Raw genomic sequence first — 23,767 nt, 5'->3', positions numbered from 1 at the left:
ATAATTTCTATTTTGTCTGCCTAGGGGATGTACAATTTCTTTTCTGTATGACCCGTCTGTTCGCAGGATATCTCCCCATAATGAAACTAGCTAGACTCAAAAGTTTACTTGCAACTTCAGTGAAGCCTGTTACTCGACACATGGTGTGGTGTACTTTTTGTAAGTAATTGTGAAATGAGGTGAATCAATAAGATTATAGATTGATAAAAACAAGTTCATTTGATAAAAACAAAACGGCTGAATGTGGACTTTGTAATAATAATATTTTGTGATTACTGCCAAAACTGTAGCAAATATTACAAATACAATTTTACTGTTAAACTATTTAACCATGTAACTTATTCTAAGAGAAGAAAGGAGCCTAAATAAATATAATACAGATAAATGTGAAAAATACCACAATCTTTTTGAAAAAATAGCCCTTTTAACTAAAAAAATGAATAAGTATAAAATAAATTTTAAACAATTATTTCCAGGTTTTGTTGTTAACATTTGGTACGATACAAAAGTTGTAAATAAATTATTTGCCCAGTTAGGACATACTCACAAGGACTGGCTGTAACAGAGGTTCGTTTCACTGGACTAACCGAACTCCTGCGCCGTGTGGGCGACTCAGGCCGAACCAGTGCATCGTATGCATTTCCCAGGTCCATCACCTTGTCTATAGTCATTCCATAGTCTCTGTGTTCCTTCACAATGGGCTGAAACATTCAACGGCCATCACGTATGTGTTGTCATTTGCAACTTTCTTGCAAGTAACCTTTCTTAGGATTTTGTACTAACAGTGTAAATCATTTAGTTCTCACAAGAAAACTTGTGATGTACTTAAAAGAATATACTCAATTAAAATTAAATAAATTATTTTTCATACACTTTTTATCATTACAAATCATTGATTATTCATCTGCAGAAAAAAAAGACTGTAAGACTGTAGTTTAGAAATACTAATTGTACAAGTAGATTAACAAAGCATAACTTACAAATTACTATGACTATATTATAATAGATAAAACATTTTCTCTTTTATGAACAGATAAAGTAAACATTTAATTTTAAAACTAACCAAGTCTTTTTATTTTCTATACTTGTAACTGTAATTAATGCTACTTTATACTGTAATAAGTATCTTTTTAACTAATCTCAAATGATTTGATAATTATTTAATTAGTGTTCCTCAATGGTCTGTACTTCAATCTAAATTTATTTCCTAACAACTTGAGATTGCCGAAGACCGAGCAGTCTAAGACGTTGGACTGTGAATCTGAGTTAGAGATAGTGCAGGTTCAAATCCTGTCTGTGCTTTGATCATGCACTTTTTATCTGTTCACAATATATTTAGCACAAAATTAGACCCACAACCAGGTCTACAAAGCAACGGAAGAATATATACCTTGAGCTCGTCAATCTGCTTCTTGATAGTGTCCATCTCCACAGATACTGGTTCCAACCGTGACACCCGGGTCTCGATGTTCTGTAGCCAAGCCAAAACCTGGTCTCTCAGCTTCTCATAGGCCATCAGCTGTTCTGTGCGAGCCTTTCCCAAGCGTTGTCGGTCCTCCAACAGCAGGTTCAGCTCCCTCCATTGTGTCTCCAAACCCTAAAAAACCACAGTACAATTTTCCTATATGATATTCACAAATCCAGTCACATAAACTTGGTGTTCATTCATATAAATTATTAAAATTATGGATAAGTGAGATTTTCATAGGGACTTCAAAATTTACTTTCACATAAACATATTGGTAATTGTTAGATCTTCAATTTAAATTAGTCCTCTGAAAGAAATTAAACAAGATGTAGAGCCTAATCCTTATAAAGATGGATGCCTTCTTATAACAAATAGCGAAAACATTCCTTAAATTGTACAAAACTTGTGAAAACATGTATAGTACCTACAGAAGTTTCTACTATCCAATAGCTATTCTGGCAGTATTATTATTTTCCTTCACAAAATAACAGTAATTTATTTAATATATTTAAGAAGCAAAACAGATTGCCCTTTTTGTTCCCTTTTCTAAACAGAACAAGTTCAAATACTAGTATAGCAGGTAACAAAGCCAGCCAAAACTTATTTTGAATATCAACTTACTGTTATTATACAAATAGATAGATTATACATAAAAACTTTAGGAGTATTTTGTAACAATCATATCACGAACCTTCACTCTATCCCGGACATTGCCAGTGTCTGTTACGTCCTTCTTACTGATGAGTGTCCGTCCATCACGTAGTGTCGTTTCGAGTCGGTCCTTACGCGAGTCACGCTGTTTACACAGTTCGTCGACACGTGCAACTGTGGTAGCCTCACTCAGGGCCTCACTAGCCTCGCCCAACCACCGCTCCAGCTCAGCAGCCTCTCCACTGAATGAACAGAGTGCATGATGCACCTCTGACAAGCTCTCTCCCAGGCGGTGACACTTGTCCTGGAGCTTCTCGTATCTAGGATCAAGTAAGAGAATTAATCAAATATTTTAGCATATATGCCGAATAATTATATTTCATTTATGCTTTTAGTCACCAAAGTCAAATTACGACGAGTATGAGATGAAATAAATTTTAAATAAGTTAAGCACATTTTTACTAATCAGTCAAATATTCTTTAATCAATTTAACATTTGAGCCTAATTCTTCTTTTACTAACAACTAGGTACAGAATTTTCTTAGATGAGTTTTGATGTCCAATTTTCATTTACATTATGGATATGATTCCAATTCTTCAAGGAACTTAGAATGTAGCCATACACCATTTTCATTGACTACAGTGTCACACTTATGTTTTAGTTTATTTTTATTTGTACTGTTTTTAATTTATAATGTTAATTTGTTACATTGCTGTAGCTATATTATTTTATTGTTAACTCTTCATAGTTTATTTCTTGTTATACGCCTTTTCTACTTCATAGTTTATAGAATTAATGAAATTATTATTATTATTTAAATGTTATTGTTATTTTATTGTTAATTATTTATAGTTCATTTTATTGTTATATGCCTTTTCTGCTTCAAATTTTATTAAATGATTAACTTGTTATTATTATATAACATACTGTATTATATTATAGTTACCGTAACTTTTACTTTTATTGGCATTTTTCATAGTTAATTTACCGCTATAGATCATCCTAGTACATAGTTTACTTAGTTTATAAAAATTGTTATTACTTACCATGGCAAACAATAGTTTATTATTTATTGTTGTCAAATGATGCTTTATGCTCACAATTTTTATATAATGATTAACCTGAAAATTGTGTAATGTTTCTGAAATTGAATTTTCTCTTTTTTCTATTGGGTGAAAAATTAATGGTGGTGGAAGATAAAAATGGACGATTGCAAAATGTTTCAAAACTTGTAACATGTTAACTGACAACTACTTTTCCCGCACGCACCCTGTGAGGCGCATTGGGATCTGTGAGATTTATGTATTGAAATGTTGACTTGAATAAGGAGTTTTTAACTTGAACTTGAACACTTAATATACAACTGAGAGGTACCACAAAATTTCAGTTCTTCAATTATCTTTCTTAGTGAATTGGGCCTTTGACTGAATCACAATATTTGTTCAAATTAAAAAATATAACAAAGATTTGGTCTAAAAAGTGATTTTTCAAAATTGACACAAGTTGAAGTGGATCAATCAATCAATTATTATTATCAAATATACATTTTTAGAAATGAATTAAATAACTATCATTAAATATTACCACAATTTAAATCAAAATCAAATCAAAATCAAAATCACTTTATTGTCGTATAAATCTCATGATCATTGACAAAGTCATAAATACAGCATATTCTGGTAGCCAAGTCCAACATAGATAGTTAAAAGTTAAAAGTTTCAACACAGTTACATCAACAATATCAGCATTAATGTACTTAATGTAATTTAATAATAATTTACATTATTTGGCAATGCAAAGAACTATACAGTAAATAACAATGGTACCACTGTAGTTACATCGATGTATCTGTATTGAAAACATAACATAATCTTATTAAAACAAAACAGACTTATTGGAGAAAAATTCCTCTACAGAGTAGAATGGGTTCTCCAAAAGCCATAAATAATATTTCTTTAAGAAAAGTGTTTTGTCAAACTTTGGGATTAAATGTGACAGATGGTTATATACCTTCAGGGAAAGTACCTGATGACTCTTTAAAGTTTTACTTAATCTATTAAATTTTATTTTTGATAAATTCTTGCATCTTGTATTGTGTGAATGGGTATCACCAATGGGCTTTATTAAATTTGGATTTTGGAAAATATATTGAATTAAATCAAATAGATACAGGTTTATGACAGTTTGAATGTTTAGTAATCTAAATAGCGGTTTACAGTGTTCTATGCTAGATGATTTGGATATAATTCTTATGGCCTTTTTTTGGAGGATCAGTATGTCATTGATCTTACTACCATTGCCCCATGCAACCAGCCCATATCTAAGTATTGATTGAAAAAATGCAAAGTAGGCGGTTTTGACATAGTCGGTGCTAACAGAAAAGGTTAGTCGCCTAAGGAGGTAAACTACTCTTGACAATTTAGAAGAAATATACGTAATATGAGAGTCCCAGTTCATGTTTCTATCAATGTATACTCCGAGGAATTTTACATTGTCTGAGAGACTAATGTTTAAGTTACGACTGTCAACTGTCCTCGTACTGAAAATAATATTGTGCGTTTTTGATTCATTCAATAAGAAACCATTGCTCGTGAACCAATTTGAAGCATCTGAAATAGAATTTTTTGAAATTAAACTAAGTTCACTTAAATCTTTGCTAATATTTAAAAATGTAGTGTCGTCTGCATAAAGGATGGTTGAAGCTGTAATTGAAGCAGGCAGATCATTTATACAAATTAAAAACAGCAAAGGTCCAAGTATGGATCCTTGCGGGACTCCGTACTTCACGATTACTTCATGAGACCAGCTTTCCTCAATGCAAACTTTTTGTTTTCTGTTATTAAGGTAAGACTCAAAAAATAAAATCGGCATTTGACCAAAACCGTAATATGCCAACTTCCTTATAAGATCATTATGGTTTACACAATCAAAAGCCCTGCTCAAGTCACACATAGTGGCTTGAGCAAAGGCCTTATCCTCCAAAGCCAGAGACACATCCCGCAACAATTTATCTAGAGCTTGAAAAGTGGAATTGAAATACATTTCAGTTTGATGATAAATGTAACTTGATTAAAGATTAAATTAAATTTATTTAATAAAAATAATGAATAAATGTGTTTTGTGAAGTTAAATTTTATATTAAATAAAGTAAAGTCTGTGTTTTACATTAATAGTACAGAAAATAAGAACAATTCAAAACGAGGAGAACGATTCAAACGCTCGCTTAAGTTTATAGAAGTTGTGGCCACTTTTTTTGTATGTATAATTAAATAAAAAACCAAAATTTAAATGAAAATGAAAAATACAACATACACCCGCTAAATTGATTAACAACATCTGAATCCTAGCTGATTCCATCACACGATTTGAATTGTTCGTTTGAACATACAAGATCAAACAATTAAATATTTTCAGGTAGACCAAACAAAAAACCATTGTTTGGAATCAATTGTAATTTTGTGTTTACCTTGTCACAACATCTCTGGTCTTGGTCTCAATCTTCTTTGCGAGCCTGGGGTTGCTAGCAGTGTTAATAAGATCCTGAGCAGTTCGACTCACGCTTTCCACGCTTGGCTGGTGACTGTCTATGTCCGACTGTAGCACTCTGTGCTCTCTCAACCTGTCCTCCAAACGTTCCTTCTGTAGACTCACTGGCCGAGTCATATCCCTACAACACCACAATATTATTATCTCAGGCAGCATTATCAGTTAAGACAATTTAATTTATTCATTAACAGCTTATGTCTAAAATCTTCTCTGTATTTTTTCTAATTGCGAAGAATATTTAAAAAAAACCACTTTCCCTTCATCTATATAAAAAGTCCTTCATCTGAAAATCACTTTATAATGGCAATATGTTTATATGATTTTACGGTAGGAGGAACATTTGATATAAATGTACTTAAGAGGAGTTAACTATGAAAAATAACAGTTTCAAGTATATTGAAGATTTAAATAAGAACATTCAGTAGTAGTATACAATATTTAAAATGTAGACCTTACCTAGTAAAAAGTATACAGCACACAACAGCACATGTGTCATAATTTTACCTTGGTAGTTCTTTTATAGACTTCAAGAAAGCTTATGACAGCATAGATAGGAATGCTCTATTCAAGAAGATGGAAAAACATGGAATCCCGCAAAAACTGATAAGACTGTCAAAAATGTGTATAAGTGACTCAAAGGCCAAAATAAGAATAGATGGAGAAATGTCGGAAAACTTCCTTATCAACACTGGAGTAAGACAGGGAGATGGGATTTCTCCCACTCTCTTCAACCTGGCTGTGGAAGAGGCATTACAAAAAGTTAAAAGACTACAAAGAGGGGTTAAATTAGGAGTGGACCTGAACGTAATGGCATTTGCGGATGATGTAGTGATCTTGTCAGAAAGTTTGGATGACCTCTCCACACTAACAAAAAGTTTTATTAAAGAATGTCAAACAGTAGGCTTAGAGCTAAATGAAGATAAAACTAAAATTATTCATTTTGGAAGACATGCTGGAAATGTGAGAACAAACTTAAGCATTGACAACTACTCGATTGGCTGTGTAGAAAGTTTTAAATATTTGGGTGTAACAATAAACAGCAAAAACGTGGAGGATATAGAGATACAAAGCAAATTAGCTAATGCAAATAGGTGTCTTGGGGCGTGTACAAAACTCTTTACGTCAAGATTGTTGTCACAATGCTCCAAAATAAGAATTTATAAAACAATCATTCAACCAGTCCTAATGTATGGAAGTGAAACATGGACATTAACGAAGAAAAATGAGGGGCGGTTGATTGTTTTTGAGAATAAAGTTCTCCGAAAAATATTTGGACCAATATGTGATGAAGGGGTGTGGTGAATAAGAAAAAATAGAGAATTACGCAGTGTATACCAAGATCCTGATATTGTGGCTTTGGTGAAGGCAAAGAGAATTAGCTGGCTAGGACATGTACATCGGAGACAGGAGGGCACAAGGTTAAAAGAGGTCTACCAGGCGGTACCGGCAGGAAGGCGCCCTTTGGGTAGGCCAAAGATAAGATGGTGCGATCAAGTGGTCGAAGATGTGACCCGGTGTGGAGGGTCTGTGGATCTGGCGGAAGACAGGGTGGCGTGGAAGAGGCTCATAGACAAGGCAAAGAATCGACTGAGATTTGTTACGCCCCGGCAGTAAGTAAGTATGTTCTTTTAAAAATAAAACCACTTGGAAAGGGAAACAAAGTCCCCACCTCTCTTATTCCTCTATGACCCTCTCTCCCTTCTCCTTAAAGTGGAGGGGGAAAGTGATCAAGCTTACATATGAAAAATATAAAGCTAGAAGTTACAAAACATTTGATCATTTCTCACTATTCTCCACAGAGTTGAGCCAAGCAAACAGGCCGTCCAAGGCGTCTTGGACTACCTGACTCTGCATCAGTGCTGTCTCAAGAAACTTACACTTCTCTTCCAAATTGTCACTGAGCTGTCGGTACTTCGCCAATTACTTACTTGAGTGTATTCTCCGCAGAGTTCAGCCAAGCAACCAGGCCGTCCAAGGCGCCCTGGACTCCCTGACTCTGCACCAGAGCTGTCTCCAGCAACTGGCACTTCTCTGCCAGGCTTTCACTGAGCTGTCAATACTTGGCCTATTACTTACTTGAGTGTATTCTCCGCAGAGTTGACCCAAGCAAGCAGGCCGCCCCAAGCGTCCTGGACTCCCTGACTCTGCATCAGTGCTGTCTCCAGAAACTTACACTTCTCTTCCAAATTGTCACTGAGCTGTTGGTACTTCACCAATTACTTACTTGAGTGTATTCTCTGCAGAGTTGAGCCAAGCAAGCAGGCCATCCAAAGCGTCCTGGACTCCTTGATTCTGCACCAGTGCTGTCTCCAGAAACTTACACTTCTCTTCCAAATTGTCACTGAGCTGTCGGTACTTCGCCAATTACTTACTTGAGTGTATTCTCCGCAGAGTTCAGCCAAGCAACCAGGCCGTCCAAGGCGTCCTGGACTCCCTGACTCTGCACCAGAGCTGTCTCCAGCAACTGGCACTTCTCTGCCAGGCTTTCACTGAGCTGTCAATACTTGGCCTATTACTTACTTGAGTGTATTCTCCGCAGAGTTGACCCAAGCAAGCAGGCCACCCCAAGCGTCCTGGACTCCCTGACTCTGCATCAGTGCTGTCTCCAGAAACTTACACTTCTCTTCCAAATTGTCACTGAGCTGTTGGTACTTCACCAATTACTTACTTGAGTGTATTCTCCGCAGAGTTGAGCCAATCAAGCAGGCCATCCAAAGCGTTCTGGACTCCTTGATTCTGCACCAGTGCTGTCTCCAGAAACTTACACTTCTCTGCCAAATTGTCACTGAGCTGTCGGTACTTCGCCAATTACTTACTTGAGTGTATTCTCCGCAGAGTTCAGCCAAGCAAGGAGGCCGTCCAAGGCGTCCTGGACTCCCTGACTCTGCACCAGAGCTGTCTCCAGCAACTGGCACTTCTCTGCAAGGCTGTCACTGAGCTGTCGGTACTTGGCCTCCAATTCTCTTACAGGTTCCTGTAGTGAAGCCAACTCTCCGGGTGATACCTGGCCCTCCACTGAGCGTACCAGTGACTCCACGGCCTACAAGTAGAGAGTGAAACCGGTGAAAGAAACCAAAAAGAAATATTGCTACAATATGACATGAGACAACATTCAGCAGTTGCAGAGGGTAGAGAAGATCCGTGTGATGACACAGAAACAGTTTATAGTCATTATTTGTTTATCAACTAATTTAGGTTAAGACCTCATTATATTACAAAGGGGTAAGTTGTACGGTTAAACTAAATTGCCTCCCAATCAGAGCAATAAGAGCTTTCAAGTAACCTGGTTGATTGTAATATTTAACTCCATTTTTAGGATATTTAGGAAATCAAAATGCCTCACTTTAGATTGATATTTTTCTGACTGTGCCTTAGGAATTTTATTAATTTAATAATTAAAACAGAGAACTGAATGTCAATTAGTATATGAATATAATATAAATACACTTTAATTTAGAATAAACACTAAACACACAGTTTTAATACTGTAATAAGTATGTTTGAACCCCCATTATAACATCTCCCACATATAAAGTTTTCCTGATGACATCAATTTTATGTTTCACAGATAAAAATGTAATTTTAGTGCCACAAAATTCAGCATTTAAGGTTTCCCTCTTATTCCATCCTTTTATCAGTACTTTTAGTTGAAAACTATTGGGCACATTGTACGGGAGAGTTGCACTGCCACTGCCAGTCATACAGCACCCTAGCAGTGTTCTTGGAAATATATATATATATATATATATATATATACGGTTTTCTTAAACAATTCTACGATCAAAGCATTATACATTTGTATTGGTTATTACTTGATTGGTAGAATTGTACAATTTAAGTAAAGAGATAAGATAAAATAAATACAAATTAAACTATAAATTGAACAATATGTAAAATATTAAGTACCGGTGGCAAATAATTATCTGCAGTTAAAAATAAATTATTCTTTGAGAAATTAAAAAATAATTTATTAGAACAAAACAATTTTTGCACTACAAATAACTCTAATATCAACAAAACTTCTTTATGTTTACCTTTAATTCCTTTGAAAGTAGTATTTTTCATTAATATTATGATAATTTCATTGCTTACTTATGTCACTTACTTAACATAGTCTGACTGAGAGCACTCACCTGTTTGGCATTGTCAATGAGCCTACCCTGAGCGACAAACTCGTTGTTGAGAGTCTTGGCTCTGCTTAGCTGGTCCTCCAGCGTCTGAGGGTCTGCAGCCACTGGCTCCGACAGCACCTGCGACAGTCAGTCTCAAGTATACTATTGTGGAGGTGGAGGAGAGAAGTTATTGCAGACACAAGGTTTGGGACAGTTATAAAATTAAATAAATATAACTCTTCAAAATATTTTAAAACATTTGGAAAGAACATAACAAAATGATTGCGTTTAGACCTGTCACTGATTTTAAAGGATTATGTGCAAAAAAATGTATATTAAAGAATATAAAAAATTACTACATTAATTGACTTTTAGTAAACGTACGAAGATATCGCTAGCAGAGGAAAAACAGTAAGCATTTTATTCTAAGACCTATTTTATGTCACAGGAGTGATATGGCAACCTATTTTTCAGCTTTTATTATAAAGTTATAATCTTAGTCACGTACGTTTTTTCATAGTTATGCCATAATAATACTTAACTATATTGCTAATAAGATAGGTTTTCATATATATATATATATATATATATATATATATATATATTCTTCTTGTGTACCATGTATTATCACGGCTACACAATAATATTCACATGTTTCCATTGAAATAGTCTGTTGCTACAGTACTTCCATGTAAGTATTACAAAGTAAAAGAATATGGCTCCCAATGACTAGAGATATACCTTGTTGGCCCGGGGCTCGGCGTCACGCAGCCAGGCTCTTGCCTTGTCCAGAGCGTCACGGTACTCACGCTGGCGCCCTCCCACACCACTCAACCGGTCGCTGAGCGCATTGGCTCGACCGAGCAGATCTCGGTACTGCTGTGTTATCACCTGCACTGTGTTCCGTACAGCAGAGTCCTGTGGAGACACAGGCTCGACGTGTGGTAGCCGTGCTGGCAGTGAGGTACGGAACTCGTTCAGGCATGTCAGGTATTCCTGCAATCCACAGTACAAATTGTTATACAATTAACAAAGTTTTAACAGCAAAACTGTATTTTGCACATACATGTTAATTTTAGATTTCTAATTGTTCATTGTTTTTAAAGGTATTCATTTACACATTTATCCTAGAAGGTCAAATTCTTTTAATACCCCCAATCTTAATTTTGTTTTCTATAGACAAATAACGATCTAAAAGTACAATATTAACTAAGAAAAACAGTCTTTAAGACTAATTTAATAACATTAGAAAGTAATTCTAGTTTCTGAAAGGTCTAAAACTAACACCTCCAGCCATTCGTGGTGATGAATGCAAAATATCTCATTAGATAGTGCATATCACACAACAGAATAAAATTCTAGAGAAGATCTAATTACATATACCTGAGAGAAAGCTATCACATATAAATTTTATTCCAAGTCTGGTTGATTAGTTGTATGTCCATTATCTTGAAAGCAATAAGACATTTTATTAGGATAATTTCATTAATAACACTGTAAAACTGATAGTTAGTAGTCATTAACCAGGAGAGCCTGGTTGAATTCATGATACACTATTAGCTCCAACAGGTTGAATCGATTCGGTGTTCTTACTATTGTAATAACTTATTTAGAACAAAACTGTTACATATAACTAACTAAATTCTCTATAGTATGGTGGCAATTGAAAAATTATTAATCTTATAAGGTAACTTGAATCTAATTTAAGGAACATAACTGAAGACAAAACTGTGAAAACAACATAGCAATATGATGTCAGTAACACAGTAGTTGCAGAATTACAGGTAGTTCAAATAATTCTATAAAATAGTAACACAAGAAAGAAATTGCAATAAAAACGTCCAAATCACTATCTATAGATTGATGAAATGTAAATATATTACTCAAAGATAGCATCCCTGGACACAAAAACATTTATAACATTTAATGAATGAAGACGACACTGTTAATAGATATTATATTAGCAGTTCCAAAAGTAGTTGTATGATTGCAGCAAAAAGCAGAGAACAATGATAAAGTTGTTACGATTGATCTGAACCAATACTGTATAAAATTGTTTAAAGATTAAATAGGCATATATACAAATTTAAGATTTGGGTACACATAATGGACCTTGACCCTTTAGAATGTACCAGAAGTATATCTTCACTGATTAAAGAATTACAATATAACTAGAGTGGGCTGGATTGAGACTAAGCTTTGACTTATGGTCTGTCAATTTTGCATATAATGAGGAACTATAACTGTAAATATTACTAAATGTAAAGAATACATAAAATTTCCAATGTATTTATTTTTTGGGCGAGGCCTTTCGAAACCGAAGGTTTTCTCATCAGGCGACTCCACAAATAAATATTTACATAATTTTTATGAAGGTATAGGTAACTAATTGTACCTTGGATTCATCAAAAAACTTCTGTGCCGCCATGGTGATGAAACGTAGGTCAGCCTGGTGCGCAATGACATCTGACACAAACTCCCTTGTAGACTCGCTGGACACATCCATCTTGTTGAGCTGAGTAAACGAGCGTTCTCTGTCCTCCAGAGAGTGGCGAGCCTTGTCCAGCCATGCCGTGAAGGTGGTTAGCTCAGACCTACATCACAATCAGGAGCCAATATTAACCACCAAACAAACCAATTAAATTCAACGTATCAAAACTAATGATACAAGTACAAATTTTCCAATTTAAATACAAACTTTTATCATCTAATAACAAATTTATTGTTATTTATTCCATTATAACTGTTTATAACTATGAATAATGTAAGATATTCTTACAAGTAACAATATAACATAAATTACAAGTTAATATCAAATGAAGTATTTTTTAACATACATGTTACTTTACAAGTTGAACTCACACAGAATCACAATAATTAATTCACAAGATATTTTATGTTCAGGAATATTTTTAATAAAATATTTTATATAATCCAGCTATTAAGAACTTCATCTCCATGATTATACATAATCATATTCAAAACCTAAAGTACTACAAAAGCAGTAGATTAGAAGAAGCTTTTGTCATTACCTTACATTACGTAATGTGAAGTAAAATCATAAATATTATCACATTAATATAAACAATTTAGATTTAGATTTTTCTGTCCACACGGCAAACATTTATTTGAATAAAATTTGTAATATCTTTACATCAAAATAACCAAAAGAGATTAAAAATTAATAAACCAACAATGTTCAAGCATAACAAGCAATGAAATTCCCTGTTTCATTTTTGCTCTACAATTTGGATATAATATAATTTTAGCCTTTAAATACCAAGGTGGCAAGTTTTTGTCAATGGTTTTTTTATATGAGTTATGCTATGGAGGCAATTCATTAAGGCCATTTCTATATTTATATTTTTCAGTTTCTTTGATGTTTTGAAAACTCACTTATATGTCAAATAAGTGGCACTAAAAAAAATAAAGTTGTGTTTGGACATATCTGTATGTTGGAAAAAGGAAAATATAATATACCTATATTTTGCTTAATTTTAGTTTCTTTCTATTTTTAAGAAGTGCATAAGTTTGATTTGTTTTGATCATAAAATGTGTGTGAGCATGCACGCCCATTCATGCACACAAACACACGCATGTAATTTGTGCATTATTACTGTACAATAATTACAGGGTAGTAGCCCAATAGTATGTACCATTTTTATTAACCCTTTGAGTGCCACGGGTATTTTCCGAAGGCATATGCATAAAGTGCCACGCTGTTTTTCGCATATTTGTAAGCTTTTGGGAAAAAAGCTGTTGTAAAATAACTACCAAACAGATTTCCATCATTTTGTTGTTGTTGTTTTTTTTTCTTATTAAATGCAGAATATGATACATATCGTTACAAATAAAATTTGATCTATAAAAATATAAAAATTTCAGTATTTATAAAAAAAGATTTTTACTTTTGTATAAAAAGTTAAGCTTTGACCTAATTTGTGTGTATACTTTATTTTTAAGATTTTTTTTCTTTATACCATGATAAAGGCCATATGATTCTAAATAAAACCCATGTGTAATATCTTATTCTAGAATTTTAAAAACATGGCATTATATGTATTAACAAAATGCTGCCCGGTACCAACATTTTATAAACTGTACTTCATTTGTCAGAGTTTAAAAATTACTTAGTAATGATGTAGTTTTCCCAATAAATCTAATAAAACATTAATACAACACAAACAAATATAATTAGTAAATTTAGAAACAAATACTTGCTAACATATTTACATAAAAGTTTAAGAATAACATTTACTAAATAATAACCCTAATAATATTTACACTGAAAATTCACTTTTTCGCTTGAACACAACCCAAATCATACATTACTTTTGTAAAGAAATACAGTAAAATACTGTATGTTACTATTTTATTTTGTATTTACTCAAATGCTTGGTTATCGGCACATAAACAACAAGAAAGGCCGTTACGCAACACGGCACTCGGCACTCGTCTGCTACGTCGCGTGACTGGAAGACAAAATCATCTTACATGTACTTATCACAGCCCACTATTTTTGGACGAGTTTTCCTTATCAGAGATCAAAATAAACTTCATTATAGTTCCTTCTTCCATAATGAATCGAAAAATACTCAATGAGTCATACTTCCTATCTCCAAATCCTCTCCAAATAGACACACAAATGGCCTAACATTTTCGAATAATGAAACGTTGTTCTTACAGTTTTTGATTTAATTGATTGTCGTAATAACTTGTAAATTCCAAAATAGGTTAAATAAAGTCAGTTGTTTTTAATACTGTAATTTATTTTGTCCCCGATAAGGAAAACTCGTCTAAAAATAGTAGCTTCTTGATAAGTACCCAAACAACATAAGTTTCACAGATAAAATAGTAGAGAAACAACATAAAACTCGTATTTATTGATAGTTTGGAACCTATTGAATACAGCCGTCTGATTATTTGGCCAAAATAATCTTGTACTATATAAAATATTATCGAAATACGAAACTGTCAAAATTGGCGACGCTGGCACTTTATGCACTTTTTGTACCGTCAAAATTAGCGACGCTGTGGCACTCAAAGGGTTAAGTACAGGCAAAACTTAAGAACTTAACTCTAACCTCTTGGTACGTAGAAGTAAATAAATTATGCGTAACAGAAAATTCAACACGAAAATTTTTTTTTAACACTCAAGATGGAAGAGTTCAAAAACTTTATAAATATCGGAGACAATTTTCAATTTACTAACTTGAACTTATTGAGCTCGTCTTTGGCAGCGGTGAGTCGACGCATCAGCTTGTCGGTGCGGTCATTGGCTCGATCATAGCGTAAGCGCAGTGCCTTCCCATTCTTCTCCAGACTGAGCACCTCATCACGTGACAGGTACTCACCACCGGTCGTCACCACCACACGGACTTGGTCCAAACAGTTGGCCACCGGCCGTACCTGCGACTCCAGCTCCTCCTTCACCAGCTACACAAAGTTCCATTACAAAAAATAAAAACTTTACTTTTGGATTAGATAGGAGGGAGGTAAAAGTGATCAGTATATCAATTCCTTTGATTTGCAGTGGATTACAATATCAGTAAGCAATAAATGATTTAACCCTTTAAGGACCAAGGGACACATGTGTCCCCAGAATAAATAATTTTTTTTCTATATGCCAGTCAAGTTAATATTCATAAATATTAATTATTATCGATTCAAAAAGCTTAGAAATGCATTTAAAAAAATATTCCCACTGTAAAGCAAAGTCTCCTTTGTTTGATTAAAAATATCTAATTATGCAATATAATTATAAATGTGTTTCTTAGTTTTATTATTTTTGCACAAACATTCTTAATGCAAATTTTGATGAATTGCTTGATGTATTATCATAATACAACATGACCAATATATTTAGGAAGAAAATCTGATAATATTATTTTTTATTTGCTCATAATTACACTTTTTTTCGTTGGGACACATATGTCCCTATGGACTGCGAGGGAATTAGGTTGGCTAGCCTTATTGAGAACAGCTGACTACAGTTTCCTTCAGTTTGGCAAATTAGATTTTGAGGTTATGCCATTTTATTCTTTTTACTAGTTAGTTAGGGTATTGAATTGAAGTTTGTGAGATGGATTCTGTTAGTCAACGTTTATTTTACATAAAACAAAATGAAATTTGAGAGCTCAAAAGCTGTTACATCTCTTGAGTACCGACAAATGATAGCACGAGGTCTAATTGGTGACAACACAAATAGAATGCGTTCACTTCCCAATACTCCATTGTCAAGGAAATCTAAAATTAGACCCTCATTGAAGCCAGAACATATAATGAAAAAGACAAATATCAGACCTCGATGTGTTGAATGTGCCAAGAATAAAGTAGAAAACCGAACAAACTGTATATTTGTAATATGTCAGGTTCATTTATGCTTTACCAATGAAAGAATCTGCTTTGAAAAGTTTCACTAATCAACATAAGAACAATGTTCTATTGTTATTTTTTATAATAAACTGACACGTTTTCAAACATGTATATTGATGAGTAAGTTTTGTAATTTCATAATTTTGTAAATAAAACAACTTTTTATTAAATAATATTTACTTCAATCACCTAAATAAACCTACAAAGACTTGTAAAATTACAGAAATATAGTGAACTACTCAATTTACTAGGTTTGACTACAGTCCGCTTGGGACAAATATATGCCATTGCAGCATCTTTGTCAAGTTCCGTTACCGTCCGGAGGGACACATTTGTCCCATGCCATATATAATAAACTAGGTGTACTAATTATTTTAAATACAAATAAATAGTTTAATTACATAACTGCAATATGTTTTTACAAGAATAAAAACTTTTTTTTTCATGCCGCATTTTTTATGGTCTGTAAAGGGTTTTAAGAGATACACACAAACTGATAACTGTATATAAATTCACTCCAAAGGTTGGCATTTTTACTCTGACATAGCTAAGATTCCAATCAGTGACAAGTGGTATATCTACGAGGGTTACCTGAAAGTAAGGTCTGTTTCACGGTAACTATTTGAGTGGCAGTACAATGCGCATGTGCGCGGACTCCTAACATGCCTTGCGAACAAAATGACACCATTTGTACTGAAATCATTGTAGAGTACTGTTTACTGTGCGAATTTAAGATATTCAAAACAATTGATCAACCATGACGAGTGTGAAATACGATCAGTTATCAGGTTTTTTACAGCAAGGAACATTCCAGCAGCAGATATTTATGGACAGATAAGTGAAGTGTACAGCCCTAATGCGATTAATGACAACAAAGTGCGGAAGTGGGTGAAAATGTCAAAAACAGACAGGAAAATGTCTATGATGAACCACAATCTGGTTGGCTGTCAGTAATCATGGAAGATTTGGTCAATGTAGTTGATAAATAGAAGTGTACAGCCCTAATGCGATGAGTGACAGCTTTCAAAAATGTATGGGAAAATGTCTATGATGAACTGCGATCTGGTAGACCATCAGTAATAAGGGAAAATTTGGTCAATGTAATTGATGAATAGAATTGTGAGGATCGGCGATTTACTACTTCATCATTGGTATTGATTTTTCATACATTGTACAAAATTGTCTCTGAACATTTGAAATTTCATAGATTTTGCTCACATTGGGTTCCCAGTCTGCTTACTGAGGAAAAATGAAAAAAATGGGTTGTGCTTTTGAGTAGGGTTGCGCCACCGGCATTCAAAAGCTCATCGAACGTTATGACAAATGTTTAAACACAAATGGAAGCTATGTTGAAAAATAAAAAAGATAACAGGAATGAAATAAAATAAGTATTTTATGAAAAATCTGTTATTTATTTTTTATAAGAAATCGGACCTCATTTTTCAGAGGACCTATTATTTGATTTTTTTTTAAATACCTGAGAATCAACACAGTTCAGACTATAAAGCACTGTAAATTGATAACATAGGAGACAAACATTAGTCATAGATATTTCACTAACCATTCGCAGTGTCCTGTCCGAATAATTCAGAAATTAGTTTGTTAAATAGTAGGAAATATTGTGTTCTTCTCTGGATGTTAATATTATAATTAATATTTGAAGGGGAAAATCTTATCATAAAAAAAGAGTTACTAAGAGTAATAAGAAAGGTATAGCAGATCAATAAACCCTATTATTGAAAGAAATTTGAAGTTTTTAGTTAGAGAAAATATACTTCGAAATTTAGTGTAAATAAGAATACAGAAAATAACACCTTGGCATTTAATTATTATATGATCGCAGGATCTTTATATCTAAGTTGTTTATTGATTTTATATTAAAGTGTTTTCAGTGCAAGTTTAATCTAAAAAGAATATATTTTTATAATAAATAACAATATTGAATTTTGAGTTCAATCCAAAATATAATAATTTACATTTCAAATTGTGCTTTTGTAATTGAAATTTATTTTCTGAGTTGTCCTACTATTTCTTTTAATACTCTATTAATATTAACCACTTATAATTAACTATAGTACTGACAATAATCTATCTATTAATTTATTTCATATAATCCAATTCACAGTTACAAACATCTCAAGTTATTTTCTGATAACATTCAGATCACACTGTTATATATTGTTATATTAAAAATAAATATTTCTACAACCCTGACACTGTTGTGTCCCATGATGTCCATAACACAAACCTTGAGTATGTTGATCTGGTTGCGCAGCTGGTCAATGTCCTCTTGTGCGACATCCTGGCTCGCCAGACGATCCTCCACCTCCGCAACCCAAGCCAGTAGCTGCGATAGTGTATCATCACACAATCGGTACTTCTCCTCCATTGCTTGCTGCACATGCACGCACACAAACAACAATTACCATCACTTTATAACATTATGTTACTAATTAAAAGCCACTGATTTGTAAAAGGACCACAACAATGTAAAAGAGAACAAAACATTTATATAACTAACAATTCCTAATTTTATTAAACACTTAATCAATTTCATACCATTTTATTTTTTAAGAAAAGCATTGTGTATTTTTAAACACTATTTTTAGGTTAAGGTTAAAATTTTACAGATTTTTTTAGCAAGAAAATTTAAAAACCAATATATTTGAAAACATTTCTTATTTTTTATAAGAATTTATAATATAAATATATTTTACTATTTCACTAAATTTCATATTTAGTATTCCATAAGTGATAAATAAAAATTATAACATTACATTGACATTTAAGACACTTTAATTAAAAATTTAGTATTTACTAACTGAGCTGTCCTAGCATGCATTACATAGGAACTTCTATGAATAAGGATTACAAGTTGGAACAAAGTAAAGCAAACAAAATAATTAATAAAACAAAACTTTAAAAAAGCACAAAGTACTTTTATTACGTCCTGGACCAAACACAAACTACCTTAACTCATAATTTTACATGAATAAGTTGTTTCTTTAAAAAGAACAGCTTTCTATTAAATTGAAGAAGTATCCAGCCTACTGACACAATAAAAGGTCGCAAACAAACATTTAGTCACATCAATACAATTCTGTATTCAAATGAACAAAATCTTATTTGAACAAACCAAATTTATAAGACTTAACTAAACACATCAAAATTCAAAACATACAAATTACTAATGTTATAGCTGCAAGTCTACAGATTAGGCTATACAGTTCAAGAATTATAGTAAAATATCACTTTGCCAACAACAAAATTGAGAAGCAACAAAATAAATCATACACATTTAAAATTTTAACTCACCAATCATGACTTTACAAATCATAAAATTATCTAATTATAACTAATAACACTTTCATTGTTGCATTTTGCTTTTCTCTATTAAAGTATTTAATAAATTAATGTTTGGCCTCGCTTGCTGTAACACTACAAAAACCATCTCCAACTTTAAAATCATGATTGTTCAATAGTCTTACTATCACAATTGTAATATTAGGCCCACCACAATAACAACCAGAAAAATGCAAAACAAAATTAAATTTAAACCGTGCACAAAAAACAAAACAAACAAAAACTGTGATCACACGTGCTCTCTCAGCATGCCAAACAGAAAAACAAGACAAAAGCATTGCAATAAATCATGTTAAAGATAGTTTCCAATTATTACTCTGAAAAAATATACAGGATATTGCGGGCTGATACAATCCGAATTCGTAATGCAGCTAAGCTCAGCATTTAATAATTTTAAAATTAGTATGTTGAAGATACAGTAATACTCCCTTAACTATTTTTCTAGTAAGTATATAACATCAAAATATTCAAGTGTAAAGAATTGAAACTCTCCATAAAATAATACTAAAAGGATTTTTTTGAATTGAATAATTTCAAAATGTTTAAAGAAATAAAAATTAAACTAATGGCAACGTATTTTTATTTAGAATTTAGCTTTAATTGTGGCTAGTAACAGATTTATAAAGTAAAACATTGAACAATTTCTTTTACATTTATAACTTTTCCATTAATTTTATTTCTCTTAATTGTTACATTTTAAATGATTTTATTTTAGATGACAAATAATGAAATATGTTAAAAAAAACTAGTGAGGTGAAGAAAATGAGTTTGTGATGATAATTTAAAAAAATCATGGTATAAAGTGAGAAATAAAATTAACAGAGTGATGATTAAAAATTAATGATAAATTAGTAGATTAAAGTAATAAAAATAGTAAAAATATGACATACCTTTGTCCAAAAATAAAATCAAGATAAGTGAAAAATTAGAAATAAACAGGTTAATAATGAGAAAATAAAACAGAAGGGCATTCAAAAATTAAACAAAAAGAAGAGAGTAAAGAAGAAATAAAACAAAGTTAGTAATGAGGAGTTAGCATTGCTGTTATGGTTCCTTGGATCCAAGCGAAGCCAGGCCCTGGTCGAGACGGACCGTAACCGATTGTACCGAGCGAGTGGTTAGGCAGCAAGAGCTAGTTTAGTTATGTGAGTGGGGCAAATGTAAACAAAACCCCAACAAACAAACCCATCCTGGAACACACCAAAACATAACAACAAAAACAAGAAAAACAACAAACACTGGAACAGAAAGCAGAAACAATAAATGTAGACAAACAGCAAGACTGACAAAAGCACTAGAGACTACAACAGTAGAGGGGTAGGGAAGGGTACAGAAAAGTCAATGACAGCTGAAATGTCTCAGGTGAGTAAACACTTTAATTAACGTTTTAATTTTTATAGCATAATAGGTCAAACTGTCAGCTTGTCCTCACCCACTCCACAATATAGTTGCTGAAGCTGTCCTAACAACTAGAATCATTTTTTAAATGTAAGGTATTCCAATAAAATTTAGCGAATTATATTTCGATGGTTACATACAATTGGAAAAATAGATGGCCTCATTGATCTTGATTCTGGCATTAACAAAACTACAATTCCTGATTTCTTGGTTCCTAATACTTAATTTTGATATTGATGTTTCTCTACTTTTAAATTCTTTTTTATAAAAATTAATCTAATTAGTTATTACAAATTCAACATTAAAAATGTACTAGAACAACTTTCTTTGTAATATACTGATACATATTTTTAATTTAGAACCAACATACGGAATTAGGACAGATTTTTCATGGATTATACACAACATTAACTGCAACATTATACAAAAGACAATCAAATATAATATTTTGATACCACAAATCAATCATTAAGTTTTAAAGTAACTTTGGAGAATCATATCTTGTTTTCTCTGAGTCAGCTATTAGATGTGTGATCTCAGATGATAAGGGCTGTAAGAGCCATGGAAGATGTTTGTCAACTTGGGAGAGGCTGCCGAATTGTCATCTTTTTATGTTGCTGATAATGCAAAAAAGACACAATATATCAACCTAACCGATTATCCTATTAAAATTGTGTTTAAAAACATACATAAGAGAGGCATTAGCTGACTTACTAACTGTTAATTATTGTTAAACAACTATCAGCAGTTTAAGGGAATGGGATTGGAGAAGTCAGACCATTTTATTAACGTTATGCTATATAATAGGGCAATCCAGGGTAGCTAATAAACTTAATAATTTTATTAAATTGGCTAGCAATAAAAGACATCTTAGGAGCTAAGTCATGAAGTGTGGTAGTCCACCAAAACTTATGTAGATTGACTTTTTTTGAAATTTTATACTGTTATAATCTCATAAATATATTTTTAATTCTCATTATTTTCATGACTGAAATTTAATTAATACTTCTTACACCTCTAATAGAACAACTAAGTACCATATACAAAAGACAAATATATTCCAACGATAAATAACTTTTACACAATAACATATGCTAACCCGAATACACATCTCAAATCTACTCAATAACAGTTATTAAAATACCCTTATGTAACTGTTATTTTTTTTTGCCTATCAGTTCCCTGTAAGGATTTTATCAAACAGAAAAATCAGAAGAGCCTGCACAATATAAAACTGTACTGACAAATGTAAATGATTAATAACGTACATTAACTCGCACCCAATTTAGAATGTCTACCTAAGACCATCATAGCAAGACAAATTAAATTTTGAAAATTTTATCACAAACAAACATATAGGGTAAAGATGATAGAAACACATTTAATGCTTGCACAAACATACAAATCACATCTGACCGACCAATACATTAACAATCTATTAATTGAAACAAACCGTAATTGAACAAGTTAAAAGCAAACATAACTGGTACACATGTGGCAGAGGAAAATATTCTAAAAATTGTATCTATATTTAAAGAAAGGTTTAATTGAAGGGGAATCTTCGTCTCACTGCAGTTGGAAACATTGCTGGTGAAACCTCAGAGTTTCTGACACAGTTACGATTATTCATCAGAGTTTTGTTTAGTTTTTAGTTTTTCAGAGGACTCATGTTTTTTTAGAAGGTCAAAAGAAAGCTCCACGTTTCTTCACCTATCGAAATTTTATTCAAAAAGAAGCTGTTACCATTATCAAATATGTTAACCAAATACATAAACATAATTGCTCTATTTATTATTGTTCAAGCAAATTTTCAGAACCATAGATGAACAAAAATGATGAATATTTCAATCATTATGAAGAACACTGTACACACTCCCAGCAATATTTATAGTAATTATTATTTGGTCTACGCGCAGTTCACTCGAACACGATCAATGTTACCAACTGTGGTAGAAGTACAGGGGCAGCTACTGTGAAGGTCACATTCTACATTTGTGCGACCTTCGTGTATGTGCTTTTGCCATTTGTACAATTGTGTTGTTTTTCATTACATCTGTATACTTTCTTTAGCATCTTAAGGACCTCAGATGATAATTTCTCAAGCAAATCACAGAATTTTATGGAGGCATTGTGCTTTACAGAAATCTCAATTCCTGACAAATAAACAAAGATCTGTATCAGAAATAACCTGCAAATTTTGGTGGTAATAACAAAAATAATGGCATATGACTTGTTTAGTGCTTTTATCAGCAATGTTCTATAGCTAGTGTAATTTCCCGTAAGTGAATTTCTGCTTAAATATATGGAACAGCTCTGAGAACTTATAAGCGTATCGAAATATAAACAAATTTAAGGCTCAGCAATGAATTTAAAAATTATACTAAATGGTTGTTGTAGAGCACTAATAAAACACTAGTGATAATTCAAAACAACAAATTTAATGTAGCTAAGGTGGGATAGGTTGAAATAGAGCTAAACTCAATGTTAACAACAAATTTAAATTATGATCTGAATATATTTCAATTAGAAAGTTTCTTACACATTTGTACCAGAATATCCAATATCTTATTGTTTTATTGTTATTGTACGTAAACAGCACTAATGTTGGTCTATCTTTAACAAATTTTAACTAGAAAATAATAATTTATATGTAAAATTTAAAAAACATTCAACTCAAATAATTAGATGGCCATCAAAGTTGGCAGTTTAATTAACAATGTTACTGATTTCTATGTAAATTTAATTCATTTAAACTGTGGATGCAATTGTAAAAATAAAGAAAATAGTCGATTGATTATTTTGACCAGTCTGTCAAACGCCTTCAACTATTATTTTTGATATTAGCCAAACAAT

At 32.5% G+C, this 23,767-nt stretch overlaps 1 protein-coding gene across 35 annotated transcripts in view; it reads right to left on the bottom strand.

Moving 5' to 3' along the window:
- LOC124367590 (dystonin) overlaps positions 1 to 23,767 on the bottom strand; it is a 389,529-nt gene that overhangs the window by 89,455 nt on the left and 276,307 nt on the right. For all 35 annotated transcript variants that reach the window (XM_046824584.1, XM_046824679.1, XM_046824768.1 and 32 more), the window contains 10 exons: positions 18,402 to 18,548; positions 14,991 to 15,214; positions 12,174 to 12,372; positions 10,520 to 10,774; positions 9,800 to 9,916; positions 8,483 to 8,706; positions 5,587 to 5,787; positions 2,160 to 2,439; positions 1,391 to 1,597; positions 548 to 701 (listed from right to left, as the gene is read on the bottom strand). In XM_046824584.1, the coding sequence (XP_046680540.1) occupies positions 548 to 701; positions 1,391 to 1,597; positions 2,160 to 2,439; positions 5,587 to 5,787; positions 8,483 to 8,706; positions 9,800 to 9,916; positions 10,520 to 10,774; positions 12,174 to 12,372; positions 14,991 to 15,214; positions 18,402 to 18,548 (2,008 nt within the window). The remainder of the gene's footprint in view (positions 1 to 547; positions 702 to 1,390; positions 1,598 to 2,159; positions 2,440 to 5,586; positions 5,788 to 8,482; positions 8,707 to 9,799; positions 9,917 to 10,519; positions 10,775 to 12,173; positions 12,373 to 14,990; positions 15,215 to 18,401; positions 18,549 to 23,767) is intronic.

Source organism: Homalodisca vitripennis, chromosome 1 (genome assembly GCF_021130785.1).
Source record: "Homalodisca vitripennis isolate AUS2020 chromosome 1, UT_GWSS_2.1, whole genome shotgun sequence".
Lineage (NCBI taxonomy): Eukaryota > Metazoa > Arthropoda > Insecta > Hemiptera > Cicadellidae > Homalodisca > Homalodisca vitripennis.
The sequence above is the reverse complement of the archived record's forward strand: the minus strand, read 5'-3'. Positions and strand labels throughout refer to the sequence as shown.